The sequence below is a fragment of the Rhinopithecus roxellana genome, chromosome 14, assembly GCF_007565055.1.
Source record: "Rhinopithecus roxellana isolate Shanxi Qingling chromosome 14, ASM756505v1, whole genome shotgun sequence".
Taxonomy (NCBI): domain Eukaryota; kingdom Metazoa; phylum Chordata; class Mammalia; order Primates; family Cercopithecidae; genus Rhinopithecus; species Rhinopithecus roxellana.
Window position 1 is genome coordinate 19,064,275 of NC_044562.1, and position 15,360 is coordinate 19,079,634.

General features: G+C 42.5%; 1 protein-coding gene across 15 annotated transcripts in view; it reads right to left on the minus strand.

The window, feature by feature from the left end:
* The window catches only part of SP140 (SP140 nuclear body protein), a 101,200-nt gene that overhangs the window by 64,490 nt on the left and 21,350 nt on the right, over positions 1–15,360 (minus strand). For 10 of the 15 annotated variants that reach the window (XR_004053323.1, XM_030917124.1, XM_030917121.1 and 7 more), the window contains 8 exons: positions 13,646–13,726; positions 12,376–12,468; positions 11,507–11,584; positions 9,453–9,602; positions 8,508–8,591; positions 6,476–6,556; positions 4,099–4,182; positions 2,021–2,101 (listed from right to left, as the gene is read on the minus strand). Coding sequence is in view for 14 of the 15 variants with exons in the window: in XM_030917124.1 (XP_030772984.1) it covers positions 2,021–2,101; positions 4,099–4,182; positions 6,476–6,556; positions 8,508–8,591; positions 9,453–9,602; positions 11,507–11,584; positions 12,376–12,468; positions 13,646–13,726 (732 nt within the window). In the remaining variant the exon portion in view is untranslated. The remainder of the gene's footprint in view (positions 1–2,020; positions 2,102–4,098; positions 4,183–6,475; positions 6,557–8,507; positions 8,592–9,452; positions 9,603–11,506; positions 11,585–12,375; positions 12,469–13,645; positions 13,727–15,360) is intronic. The other 5 variants (XM_030917123.1, XM_030917122.1, XM_030917129.1 and 2 more) reach the window with 3 other exon arrangements.

Here is a 15,360-nt window from a genome sequence, read left to right on the forward strand (position 1 = left end):
ACTAATTAACGAGTGGATAAAGAAACTGTGGTATATACGTATGTGATAATTGAAAGTCCCTACACTTCTATGAAAACTCATTATTGGTTGGCCATATGGTCAATAACAACCAGAATCATCCCAATTAATCAACAATAGCTTCTGGCCAGTACATAGGCCTCTGAAAGCCAGCCAACCATTCACTTCCCCATGCTTCTGAAAGTCAGCCAGTTAGTAACAGCCACACTCCAGTGACCTGCTTTCACTAAAGGTCAGCTAACCACTAACAAATCTCACTTTTGAAGGCCGCCAGTCACTGAGATTCAAACTTCCACCAACGTTCTCTGTTCAGAGAAACTAACACACAAGTGCAACTGTCCCTTAATTGAGCAATAAATTCAGCCTTTTGTTTGAGATTAAGTGGTAGCCCCTTGTTTTTTCTTTTTTTCTTCTGAAATGGAGTCTTACTCTGTCACCAGACTGGAGTGCAGTGGTGTGATCTCAACTGACTGCAACCTCCACATCCTGGGTTCAAGCAATTCTCTTGTTTCAGTCTCCCGAGAAGCTGGGACTACAGGTGTGCTGGACCACACCCAGCTAATTTTTGTGTTTTTAGTAGAGATGGGGTTTTGCCATGTTGGCCAGGCTGGCCTTGAACTCCTGACCTCAAGTGATCCACCTGCCTTGGCCTCCCAAAGTGCTGGGATTACAGGGTGACCCACTGCACCCAGCCTAAGTGATAGCCCCTTCTACTAGTGATACCTTTTTATTACTACTCTATGAAGGCATCTGTGGTTCTTTCCGGCTTTCTGGACTTTTTCTTAACATCTCCTCTCCCTTACTGTTTCTTCCTCCTTCAGTGATGTGCTACATATACTTTTCATATTGCCTCTCTGTTTCTCTTTTCTGGCTCTATTTTTCTGGGTATCTCCTACCTCATATCATAGATTACATTCAAGTATTTTCCAACTCTTTATAATGTTTCCTCATCTCTCCCTAATCTTTCTATATTTGTTAAATAAGAGTATCTTTCCATTGAACCCTGGGAGAGTCTCTTGGATTCCTAAAAACCCTTTGGGCATCCACACTGGACTCAGACTATGGGACCCCACCCCAACCCATGCCCACTCATAGAACTGAAAGCCTGTAAGGAGTCATCCAGGACAGTGGTCTCTGCTCTTTCTTTTTTCTTGAGTCTTATCAAACACCCGTGTCACATGCACTTCTGTGTTTCTGGCTCCTCAAAACAGCAATAACAGCACCTTCCCTATCTAAGTCTTGAGGTTTTTGTGGGTAAAATTATAACACTTGTCAGAGTACTCTGAAAAAACACTGCATGATCCAATGACAAAATGGGGACTACTGGTCAAAAACAGCATTTAGTCTCATAAATGGTTGATCTAAATTCTGCCAGTTAGATGGTAGAATACCATTACACTGAAGGCTTTGTCAAGTTTGTGAAAAAATGATTAAAAGTATCTACCAGCAGAGGAATGACACCCTTTTTTATTTCCATAGAGGGAGTGATAATAGAAATTTTATATGAATTCAAATAATAGTATTGACAGCTATGAAAAATAAAGACAAAAGAGCATTGCTTCTTCCTACTGTATTTCTGACCTTTATTTCTTCACCTATAAAATAGGATTATACAGTTTGCCTGCCCCTATCTTAAGGTTTTGTGAGGGTATCAGGAGATATTATTTGGTAAAATATTTTAATACTGTAGTATTGAAAGGCATGAGAATATGAAGGAGGGAACACATTGCCTTGTCTTGGCGTATTTCAACTACCACTAGACTGTCTGAATACATATGTTCAAACAATAAATCCCATTCTGTTAAACATGGACTTTCGTATAAAGATTCCTCCCTGCATTTCCCAAAAGATCCATGTACAGAAAATGTGAAAAATCTCAGGATATAATTGGATCCTTTCACTGTGAGGTATACGCAGAGTGAAGTCAACCAGGAAACACAAGCTCCAAATTCAACCTCCTGACACTCTGCAGCCCAGGGCCAGAAATCCTCCCCTTCCTTACCTGACCCACATCTTGCTAGGGAGCTAGAGGCTTCCTGGGGCTCTTCTCCATCACACATTTGCGAACAGTCATCACCGCCCTCTGCAGAAAGAAAAGAAATCCCTCAAGAAATTATGAAGAGAAAACTCAGTGAAGATGTGGGAAGCTGAAGTATCTCCTAGGTGGGGCTGTCCATCACCCAGGTCCTCCTGGCCTGTAGGTGGACACACTCCGGTTGCTGTCACCAAGACTGAGAACCATCCATCAGCTCACTTCCGCCTGGACTCCGGATTCTCTCTCCTTCCCCCCCTCCCCCTTTCCTCTGCACATTTCCTCTTTCTCTGCCCTGCTTTCCTGCTGCCAGCGGCTCCAGGTGCTTCTCTTTGTTTCCATGTGTTTCTGCCCCCCTCTCTGCTCCTGTCTTTTTCTCTTGCACCCCTGACTCTGCCCTTTACTGGCTTTCCCCATCTTGTTTATTTCCTTGTCACCCCCTTTTTAAAACTAGGTATAAGGAAAGGCATTCCTGGGACAGTGGAAATGAACCAGATAAGGAACGGGATCAGGAACAGAGTGGGCCAAGGCAACACCACATACTACAGGGGAAGTGTGGCTCCAGGGTCCACACATAAAAGATCAGATCATAAAAGAGCAGCTCCTGAAACAACTGATGCCATTAGTAGAGACAAGCCAGATGATATGGGCTGGGGCCCCATGAAGGGTGGAAGCCACAGAAATCCACAGGAAGGATAACTCATCTAATCCTGTGCAACAAAGATCACTAGGGGAAAAGATCTAAGGGGAAAAGAAAATGATCTGATTGATATCTTGTGAATAACAGTTGTGTTAAAGCAGAAAAAAATGAGTCTGATGAGTACAAGATCAAACAGGACATTCCTCCCTTTACTGAGAAAGCAAACCCTGGAGAAAGAGGAGTTTCTAAGTTCAGAGGAGGTGTTGGTTTCTACTGTGCAGTGTTCAGTTCCTGAAAGACATTGCAATAAGGAAGGTCCCAAGATAAATGTCTTCAGGCACACGGATGGAAGAGCTTGGAAGGGTGGCCTGCCTAGCAGACAGATACTAAACACTTGACAATCATTCCACTACCTGAGCAGATGAGTCTGCGGGGAGAGAATTCTTACCCTCTGAGTATGCTTCTGTGCCACTCTCTACCTAGAGGGACCTTAATCAGAAAACTCACTATTGACAGAGGTGCCGTTTGCTGGAAGCTGCTGCTGTCTAGTGACTGACTTCAGCTCTACAGGCCCTCAACCTGCTCCTTTTCTCCGACAATAGTTTGCACTCTTTATGGTTTCTCTAATTATTTTGATCTGTCTCTTTCTCTGCATAGTTTAATCTGTGCTTCCTTCCAACATTGTTGTCATTTGTATTTGCCTCCATTTGTATAATTTTCTCTAATTTTTCTCTCTGCCTCTTATTTCTTATTGAGGTTACCCTCTTTCTACTTTGTCTTTTACTTTCTCCTTTTCTGTCTCTGTTTCCTTGGGTTTTACCTTGCCCTCTTAGATGCCTGTAAAATGTCTGTAATTTTATATATTTTCCTCCCTCTCAAAGTTCTCTTCTCCCAGGTTGGAAAAGTTCTTCCATTTATGCAGGGGCTATAAAACCACATATCCTTTGCTTGTCAGTTCCATCCCAAGGGTCTTCCATGTGACTTTTCTCAACTGCAAGCATTCAATCATTCACAAAACTTATGTCTGTGTTCCTGATACTTTGGGAGTAGGCTGAAAACAACCTCCCTGCCTCAATTACCATAACCTACTGATATTTAGGTTTAATGTGTGTTTAATATCATCAACCAGGCATTTCTTCTCTGGCGCCCCCAGCCTACCTCTGGCATATTCTGTCTCCCTATATTCTCCATGCAGCGATATGGTCTCCACTCGGGGACTCACCTTACCTTGATCCTTTGTCTCTCACAATTTACAAAAAAAGCCCAAAAGAAAATTGACATAATTCCATCTGTATGCATGCAAATGTGAAGAAGGGAAGGGTAGGATGGGGGAAAGGGAAGTTTTTTTTCCATGCCAACTGGAAAACAAAGAAGTACTCAAATATCTAAAAATTTAAATCATAATTACCTTCTCCTTCATCTGGTAGTAGACAGAGCCCCTTCTCTGGTTCTCCTTCATTAGTGATTTGGGGAGTCTTTAGATCCAAGTTCTCTGCAGAGAAACAAGAAACTGATGGACCACAGAGGGTGACATGGACACAGACCTCAGTGCGTTCGCGCCATCCAAGATGGGCAAACGCTGACAGCCACCCTCGTCTTGTTCCACCTTTTCTCCATCTTATTGCATCTCCTCTTTCTCCTTCTAATTCTCAGTGTCCTCCTCACAGTTCTGCCTCCACAGTTCCCTCTAAGTTGGGCAGCGTTTGGATTGTCTGGTCTTCTCTCCAACTGGCTTCTCCTGCTTCCTGTTTCTAAGTCTTTTTTCTTTTTCGGTAATACTGTATCCCTTTTCTATTATTTCTTTAGCTCTTATTCTATATCCATCCTATGCCAAAGGGCAGACTCTATTTCCATGCTGTGTTTCCATGATTTTCCTTCCCTCCCACTAGCATTTTTCCCCCCCTTAAAGCCTTATATTGGTCCCTGGTCGACTCCTCTGGGAACCTGCAGAACTCCTTGCGCTTCTTTCTATTCTGACCCTGTGACCCTGCCCTGAACCCCCAGCTAGCCTTGCACAACCATCACCCAGTGACACATCCAGGACACTGGTGCCCACTCTTCCTTTTCTACTTTGCCTTTGCGGTAATATCCTGCTTGCATTTCTGTGCTTTATTTCCCAGTCTGTAAGATAGACGTTTAGCTGTTTGCATACCGATGTTTAAGAGTTTGTGAGGGTAAAAGGAGCCCTTGTGCAATCCAGTCATCTGATAAAGACTGTCAGAAACCTTGTGCACCTGCTCTCCCACCCCATGTTGGCACTCTCATTTTCACCCTTGACACACGTCTCTGCTGCTTGTGCTTCTACCTCTGTCTCTTGGCACTGGAGTCTCTTGGTACTTCTCTTTGTCTTGGTTTCTTTTTCTGGGACTGCTCCTGCCTCCCTCATTTCCCTCGTGCATCCCTGGTCCTGTGCTTTATGTCCTTGCCCCACTTTATACCTATTGAGGCACATGAAGGTATACACTTATATCTTCATACACCTTCATAGAGCGCTACTCTATGAAAGCAACTGTCCTTCTCTGTGGCTCTCTGGACTTTCTCTTCCAAACGTCTCTCCCTGACTATCTGTCTCTCTCTCCTCCAGTGATGTGCTATGTCTACTTCACACATTCTATCTCTGTTTATCTTTCCTGGCTCTATTTTTCTGGATATCTCTTATCTCGTATCATAGATTATATTTACATACTTTCTAACTCTCAATAATTTTTCCACTCCTCTGCTTAAGCTTGCTTTATTTGTTAATAAAAGTCTCTTTACATTAAACCCTGGTAGAATTTCTTGGATTCCTAAAAGCCCTGTGGGTTTCCACATTGGACTCAGTCTATGGGACCCCACCCCAACCCGTGCCTGCCTCACAGAACCGGAAGCCTGTAAGGAGTCATCCAGGACACTCCAGGACACAAGTCACTTCCAGGACAAAAGTCTCTGCATTTCCTTCCTTCTCAGGTGTTAACAAACGCCGGTGTCACATGTACTTCGGTGTTTCTGGCTCCTCAAAACAACAATAACAGCACTTTCCCTGCCTAAATCTTGAGGTTTCTGAGGGTAAAAATGTAACACTTAAGAGAGTCCTCTAAAGACTTGCTGCATGATCCAATGACATAATGAAGAGTATTGGTCAAAAATAGCATTTAGTCTCACAAAGAGTGCATCTGAATTCTGTCAATTAGAGGGTAGGATATCATTTCTTTGAAGGCTTTGTCAAGTTTGTGATGAAATGATAAAAAGTATCTACCAGCAGAGGAATGATAAGCTTTTTCATTCCCAAAGAAAAAGTGAGTGAGAATAGAATTTTAAATTCAAGTAATACTATTGATAGCGATGAAAAATAAAGGCAAAGAGGATTTTTTCCTCCTAGCATATTCTGAGCTATATTTCTTCATCTGTAAAATAGGATTATCCAGTTTGTCAGCCCCCACCTTAAGGTTTTGTGAGGGTATCAGATCTTATTCGGTAAAATATTTTAATGCTTTAGTATTAATAGGCATGAGAATATGAAGGAGAGAACACATTGCCTTGCCTTGACATAATCCAACTACCATGTGATTATCTAAACACATACTTTCAAACAATAAAACCCATACTGTTAAACACAGACTTCTATATCAAGATTCCTCCCTGCATTTCCCAAAAGATCCATGTATAGAAAATGTGAAAAATCTCAGATTTAATTGCATTCTTTCACTGTGAAGTATGCTTGGAGGAAGACAATCAGGAAACACAAACTCCAGATTCAACCTCCTGACACTCTGCAGCCCAGGGCCAGAAATCCTCTCCTTCCTTACCTGACCCACATCTTGCTAGGGAGCTAGAGGCTTCCTGGGGCTCTTCTCCATCACACATTTGCGAACAGTCATCACCGCCCTCTGCAGAAAGACAAGAAATCCCTCAAGAAATTATGAAGAGAAAACTCAGTGAAGATGTGGGAAGCTGAAGTATCTCCTAGGTGGGGCTGTCTGTCACCCAGGTCCTCCTGGCCTGTAGGTGGACACACTCCGGTTGCTGTCACCAAGACTGAGAACCATCCATCAGCTCACTTCCGCCTGGACTCCGGATTCTCTCTCCTTCCCCCCCTCCCCCTTTCCTCTGCACATTTCCTCTTTCTCTGCCCTGCTTTCCTGCTGCCAGCGGCTTCAGGTGCTTCTCTTTGTTTCCATGTGTTTCTGCCCCCTTCTCTGCTCCTGTCTTTTTCTCTTGCACCCCTGACTCTGCTCTTTACTGGCTTTCCCCATCTATTTCCTTGTCACCCCCTTTCTCGTACTGGGCATCAGAAAAGGCATCCCTGGGATGGTGGAAATGAACCAGATAAGGAACGGGATCAGGAACAGAGTGGGCCAGGGCAGCAACACATACTACAGGGGAAGTGTGGCTCAAGGGCCCACACATAAAAGAAAGATCAGATCATTGCAGCTCCTGAAACAATTGATGCCATTAGTAGAGATGAGACATATGATATGGTCTGGGGCCTGTGAAGGGTGGAAGCCACTGAAATCCACAGGAAGGATAACTCATCTAATCCTGTGCAACAAACATTACCACGTCGAAGGGGAAAATAATGATCTGATTGATATCTTGCAAATAACAATTGTGCTAAAGCAGAGAAAAAGAGTCTGATGAGTACAACAGCAAACAAGATGTTCATCCTTCTACTGAGAGAGCAAACCCTGGAGAAAGGGGAGTGTCTAGGTTCAGAGGAGGTGTTGGTTTCCATTTTGGGTGTGTTTAGTTCCTGAAAGACATCGCAATGGGGAGGGTCCTGGGATAAATATTTTCAGGCACAAGGATGGAAGAACTTGGAAGTCAGGTCTGCAAAGCAGATATGTACACGAGAATCATTCCACTACCTGAGCAGATAAGACTGAGGAAAGAGTGTTCTTACGCTCTGAGTATGCGTCCATGTCACTCTCAACCTAGGGGGACCTGAATCGGAAAACTCACTATTGACAGAGGTGCCCTTTGCTGGGAGCTGCTTGTACATAGTGACTGACTTCAGCTCCACAGGCCCTCAACCTGCTCCTTTACTTGGACAACGGTTTTCACTCCTTACAGGTTCTTTAATTATTTTGATCTGTCTCTTTTCTCTGCATAATTTCTTCGGTGTTTCCTTCCCATATTGTTGTTATTATTGTATTTGCTGCCATTTGCAGAATTTTCTCTAATTTTTCTCCTTGAGGTTATCCACTTTCTATGTGTCTTCTACTTTCTCCTTTTCTGTTTCTTTGGGTTTTATCTTATGCTTCTAGATGCTGGTAAAATATCCCTTATTTTATGTATTTTCCTCATTCTCAAAGTTCTTTTCTCTCAGGTTGGAAAAGATCTTCTGTTTATACAAGGGCTATAGCACCACAGGTCCTTCCCTTGTTAGTGCCATCCCAAGGGTCTCCCACATGACTTTCTCAATTGCAAGACTTCGGTCATTCACAAAACATGTCTGTGCTCCAGATCCTTCTGGAATTAGGCTGAAAACATTCTCCTCTGCTTCAGTTGCCATAATCTGCTGTTATGTAGGTTTAAGGGGTGTTTAATAACATCACTCAGGCACTTCTTCTCTGGCACCCCAGCCTACCTCTGGTATATTCATTCTTCCTATGTACCCCATGCAAAAATATGGTCCTCACTCAGGGGCTCAGCTCACCTTGATCCTTTGTCTCTCTCACAGTTTTCAAAAAGGCACAACAGAAAGTTGATATAATTCCATCTGTATGTATGTGAATGTGAAGAAGGGAAGGGTAGTATGGGAGAAAGGGAAACTTTTTTTCCATACCAACTAGAAAACAAAGATGTACTGAAATATTTAAAAACTTAAATCATAATTACCTTCTCCTTCATCTGGTAGTAGACAGAGCCCCTTCTCTGGTTCTCCTTCATTAGTGATTTGGGGAGTTTTTAGATCAAAGGTCTCTGCAGAGAAACAATATATTGACAGACCACAGAGGGTGACGTGGACACAGACCTCAGTGCGTTCACGCCATCCAAGATGGCCAAACGCTGACAGCCACCCCCGTCTTGTTCCACCTTTTCTCCATTTTGTTGCAGCTCCTCTTTCTCCTTCTCTCTAATTCTCAGTGTCCTCCTCACAATTCTGCCTCCACACAATTCCCTCCTAGCTGGGCAGCCCTTGGATTGTCTGGTCTTCTCTCCAACTGGCTTCTCCTGCTTCCTGTTTCTAGGAAGTAATACTGTATCTTTTTCTTTTTCAGTAATACTGAATCTTTTCTTTTTCTTTTTCAGTAATACTGTATCCCTTTTCTATTATTTCTTTAACTCTTATTCTATATCCATCCTATGCCAAAGGGCAGGCTCTATTTCCATGCTGTGTTTCCATGGTTTCCCTTCCCTCCCACTAGCATTTTTTTTCCCTTAAAGTCTTATATTGGTCCCTGGTCCACTCCTCCAGGAACCTGCAGAACTCCTTGGGCTTCTTTCTATTCTGACCCTGTGACCCTGCCCTGAACCCCCAGCTGGCTTTGCACAACCATCACCCAGTGACACATCCAGGACACTGGTGCCCACTCTTCCTTTTCTACTTTGCCTTTGCGGTAATATCCTGCTTGCATTTCTGTGCTTTATTTCCCAGTCTGTAAGATAGACGTTTAGCTGTTTGCATACCGATGTTTAAGAGTTTGTGAGGGTAAAAGGAGCTCTTGTGCAATCCAGTCATCTGATAAAGACTGTCAGAAACCTTGTGCACCTGCTCTCCCACCCCATGTTGGCACTCTCATTTTCACCCTTGACACATGTCTCTGCTGCTTGTGTTTCTACCTCTGTCTCTTGCCGCTGGACTCTCTTGGTACTTCTCCTTGTCTTGGTTTCTTTTTCCGGGACTGTTCCTGCCTTCCTCGTCTCCCTCTTTCTTCCCTGGTGCTGTGCTGTATGTCCTTGCTGCATCTGTCATCCTGTTGCTTTCTAGAACTAGGGATCAAAAAAGGCATATCTGAGAGTGTCTGTAATTTCCATATGATTTCACTAGATTAGTGAGCATGATGGAGATTGTAGTGAAACAAGATGACTTTTCCAAGCACAGGGCTAAGCCTTTAGGAAGGCTCAGATGAGAAAAAGTCATCAGAAAATGACAATGACTAGAAAATTTGTATATAAACCTTGAAGTAATTGCAGGAGAGACAGACATGAAGCTGGAGCCCTGGGGAAAAAATAGATTTAATCCTTATGACCCCAAGTAGTTATTGATTTAAAGTAGAAATGTAAGATAAGCCAACTTCCATTTTTGAAAGAGTTGTTTGAGTTGGAAAGAATGGATGTGAGAGGTACAAGATCAGAGGAAAGATGTGAGTCTAGAGGCTGTTGCTCCAGTCCAAGAGAGAGATCTTACCAGAGTTTTTGTGTTGGGGTGGAAGGAAATGGACAGGTGAGATATGTAGAACTCACTAAAAGTCTACTGGATGGTTGATGGGGTGCTTAAGTTGAGGGAGGTGGGAAGAGTCATGAGTGGTTCCTAGGTTTCTGCTTGAAGAATGGAGTAATAGTGTTTCATCCTGAGATAGGGAACACTGGGAGAGAAGTCAGATCTGTGTCAGAAAAGATGGCATGTACAATCTTGGAGGTGTCTTGTATTGAGGTTCTTGAAAAACATCCAAATGAAGAGGTCTTTCAAATATCTTCAGGTACAGAACGTATTCAGGTACTCAGATGAATGAACTTAGAAGATAAATCTGGACATATGTGTTTTGAAATCATTAAGTTATAGATGGGAGAGACATGAAAGCCTCAGGGGGAGGCTGACTGCTTCTGAGGACATTACAGGTGCCATTTTGATAGCTTGGGAACACCCTCGTGAAAACTCACTGCTAACATGTCTCATTCTTGGGCCAGAAATTATTTCTGTCTAGTGAATCTTCTCTCCATCCCTACAATGTCCCATATTGTTCCCCATCTCTTGCAAGCAGTTTTCACTCTCTGCTAATTTTTCACTTATTCTCCTTTCTCTTTTTCTCTGTGTATAACTTTTATGCCTCTCCTCCACTGTCTCTGTCTTCGAGCATTTTTCTTCTCTCTGTTCCTCTCATAATATTTTCTCCACCTTTTCAGTCCCATGCCTTATTTAATAATCAAGTTTATCTCCTTTCTTCCATGGTGCTCATTTCCATGCCTATATCTGTTCTCTCTAATTAGCTTTCTGTTCCTAATTTTTCAATTTAAATTTAATTTAAATTTAAATTTCAGTCTTTCTGTATATTCTGTCTTATTTTTCTCCCATACCATCAAAGGTCTCATCTTTTGCCACTAACAAAGGGGCAGGGACTCTTCCCTTTGTGAAGTTCATTTCAACAGTTTTTCACTGAGTTTTCTATATTGCAATATACTCATTATAGCCATGCTCTTGGCATAACCTTGAGAAAATAAGTTGAAAATTATCTCCCCTTCCTTATAACCCAATGTGGTATTATTACCCAAATATTACCCAACATGGTAATATTTGAATCCCATGACTATTTAGGTAAAACTGGCAGTCACTCAGATCTCTCTTCATTTAATGATTCAATCTATATTTTCCTTTCCCTCTCTCTTTCCCTATGTCCTATATGCAGGAAAGCCCCAACCAGTTTGAGATTATCCTTCTTTTGCTACTTGTTTCTCTCAAGGAAAGCAGGAAGAAGCTGGGCATAGACTGTCTGTGTCTGTATGTGGGGAGGGATGCATGGATGAATGGCTGGCTGGCTGGATGGATGAACATGTGGATAGATGGATGGATATATGGATGAATACATGAATAGATGGGGGAATGGGAAGGGAGATGAAAGAGTAGGTGTTTTTGTATGTTGACAGAATAACAAAGCTTTAATTTAAATCCTAATTACCTTCTGTATCGTAAGGCAGTAATGTGGGCATTTCATCTAATTCTCCTTCATCTGTTTGTATAGCAAGTTCACAGGACACTGCGGAGCGAAAGAGGAACATGACAGACAATTGACAGTGACCTGGACACCTACCTGGATCCATGCTGAGTTCTAACGTTCAGGTGTAGAACTGCTCCCTGGGAATAAATGTATCTTTGCACCAAACAAGAATGTCTCCACTTCTTCTAGCACCTTGTCGGGCCCCTTTCCCCTCTCTCCCTCTCTCTCCTTCTCTTTTTTCTCCCTCTAACCCTTTCTTTACACATTGCTGCATCTGCACCATAAACCAACTCCAGGATCTCTTTGACTTGACTTCCTCTTCCTGACTTCTACGATTTCTTTGCATTTCTGTCTCTTTCCTCTGTTTGTTACCTTCCTGTTTGTTACCTCTTTGCTCCATTATATCCCTATTCATTCTTCTAACTTTGTCACTTCCACTTTGTCTCTTCTGTATACAGTATTTCATTATTCCTAAATCATTCTTGGCAAGTAAGTTTAAAATTCTCTCTCTTTTCTCAAACCCCATCCTGGTAGGATTTAGATTCCATATTCATGTAGATAAAATTGGGCCCACTTAGGCAACACCATTTGGTGCCTCCAATCAGAGTAATTTTTATTACTCTGCACACTTAAGCTCTCTGCCCAAGAGCCCCTCCACTAAAGGACTTAGCCCTCCTTTACCTCGTGCCTCCCACACACCTGGGGAAAACAACCACAGGCTGAACGAAAGTGTGTTACAGGGGTGGTGGTGGAGAGAGAAGGAAGTGTTGCTTGCATAGAGATAGGCCAACTAATTTAATGAGATAATTGGTCATTAAAATCATAATTACCTCCCCCACCTGGTAGTAGACTGGGTGCATCTTCTGTGTCTCCTCCATCAGCATTTGGGAGGGCTAATTGCTCACAAGACTCTGAAGAGAAACCTGGAAATAAATTACAAGGCACAGTGATAAGAGCACAGACCTCAGCATGTTCCTGCTGAATCCTGGTGTTCAGCACTCAGGTGAGCTTCTCCTTGCAAAAAAGACACACCATTGCTCCAAGGACCTCGCCTGAGCCCCGCCACAGCCTTGCTCTCCCTGTTTTCCTTCTGGTCATCTCTCTGCCACCTCCTTTCTCCTTCTCATTTTTTGGTCACCACATGCTCTTGCTTCTATGCCATGAAGCACTGTCCATCTCCTTGACTCCCTGGGATTCCCTCTCTTTTTCTTTTCTGTTGATCTTCAATGCCCTCCATCACGTTTTCCTACTTGTGTCTCCATTTTTCTTTCTGGTTCTCTTCTTCTGGATTTCTTGCATCCTGCACGGCAGGTTCCAATCTTACCATTTCTCTTTGCTTTTCCCTGCTCTGGCCACGGAAATGCTTTTGTTGAATAAGAGTCTCCTTGCACCAGGCCCACTCCCCTAAGAACCTGCAGGCCTACTTGGGTCTCCTGTGTGAACTTCGATCCATGATCCTGACTACCCTGATTTCTGCCAAACTCACACAACTACCACTGCAGTGACTCAGCAGGGATGTGGGTCATGTTCTTGCTTGACTAATTTGACCTGGTAAAAGACCTTACACCTTTCTATGCTTCTACTTCTACTTTATTTAGCTATAAAATAGAAATAAGCAAAAGTTTATCCATCTAAATTCATTAGCTGTGGAGATAAAATGACATATTGTTTGCCAAAATTCTTTGAACAATAACTATGTAAGATAGTAACACAATGGAAAATATTTGACAAAAATTATCATTTAGTTTTTTGAGTAGTTGGTCTGATGGAACATGTTTCTTATGAAGGCTTTCTACATAGTAGGGGACAAAATAATAATAGTAACAAACAACAATAGTTTTATTCTCTAGAGAAAATAAATGGTGGGTAGGTATGATCAAGTTTTTATTATTAGTAGACATGAAAGACATCATCCTTCTCTAGCATATTTCGACTATAACATACACTTAGGAACATTTAGCAGAATTATGGGATCTGAGGACAAAATGGATCTTTTGCCTGTGGAATGTGCTCAGAGTAAAATGCATCAGGAAACACCAGCTCTGAATTCCACCTCCTGACACCCTGCAGGTCAGGAAGAGCAAGTCACCCCTTCCTTACCTGGCTCACACTTTGGCGAGGAGCTCAAGGCTTCCTGAGGCACTGCTACATCACCCATTTCATGACCGGCATTGCTGTTCTCTGCAGAAAGGAATGAAATCCCTCAGATGTCTTGATTTACAGTCAAGAAGGCATCAAAACAAGAAAATAAATAATGAGAAAACTAAGAAAGCCTGATAAACCAGAAGGTCCCCACTCCCCAAACAACCTGACCTGAGGACTAAGTCCTTCAGTGACCTTCACCAGAGGCTGAGAATAATTCATCCATTGTGGGGGAATCTTCCTTTCCTTACACCTTGTTCTCTTTCACGTTTTCTCACTCAAGTCTTTCCATCTGTTTCTGTACATTTCCTCAATCTCTGCCTCTGTTTTTTTCTGCGGATGTTTCTTAGAGCCTCTCTTTCCTAGATGCATTTCTCTATTCTCTGCTCCTGCAAATTTTTCTCTTGCTTTCTCTGATACCACTCTTTCTCTCCCATCCTTAGCCTCTCAATTGTGCCTTCCTAGCTTTCTCTAAAGAAAGACCTCCCTTTGATCATATATTCTAAGTAGGATTTAGCTGGATTGGAGAAGGATAAATGGAGAGTAGTGGGACAGGAAAACAATTCTAAATAAGGCACCAAAGAGAAAACATAGGGAAAGGCTCAGTTTGAAAGAGAGATTTAACAATTGAAATTATTGGGGGAAATTTTATTCCACCTTGAAGTAATACTTCAGGAGGCAGGTGATTAAGCTGGAGAAGTAAGCAGGTGGATCATTGTGGATGCCTTTGGATTTTACTTAAAAACCCATTTATTTAATCCTTAGTGTATTAAGGAGGTAAGCAGGAAAATGATACAACCTAAGGTGCATTTTTAAATATCCCATCTAGTTGAAGTGCAAATAGCACATTTGATGGAACCAAGATTAGAGGGAGGAGATGAGCAAAGGATGTTACCCTGAGAATCATGAGAGTGATGGAGATCTGGACCAGAGACCTGGTCTTGGGGATGCAAAGATGGACAGGCCAGAGGCAATCTGAAGATGAAATGATTACATTGGCTGCATAACTGGCATGTATCTGAGGGCAAGGGAGGAGTCATCCATAATGACTTGACTAGGTTTCCAACTTGAAAAACCATGGGACAATAGTGATCCATCTCTGGGAGAAAGAGTGCTGTGGAGGAGTTAGATCTAACTTGAGCAATGAAGATGTTGCTTTTAGTTCTCAAAGTACCAAGTTTAAGGTTCTTGAAAAAATTCAAGTGTAGATGTCTATCCGACCCATGAGTAAAGGTCCTCGGGTCCATGAATAAACGTACTCTAAAGATAATTTAGAGTGAAGATTTGTGCTTGGGAATCATTGGACTATTCTGGGAGAGGCCTATTGAAATCTGAGTATGATGCAAGTGCCCTTTGATGTGGGAAGAGTTCAGTCTGAAAACTTACGGTTCATGGAGCCAACCCTTGTAAAGTTGCTGATATCCAGTGCTCTTACCTCAAACCTACACTGTCCCAGTCTGCTTCTCTCTCCCTTTTATCCAACTTTTCACTCTCAAGTGATTTTACACCCTTTTTTTCTTAACTCTTTACCTACATAGTTGCCTCTGTACCTCTTCATTTTCCCCATTTCTTGGTATTTATTTTCCTCTCATCTTTCTTTTTCCATATACTTCTCTCTCCATTTTCACCTCTGATTCTTGGCAGATGTTTCAGTTTACGTTTTCTCTGCTGTG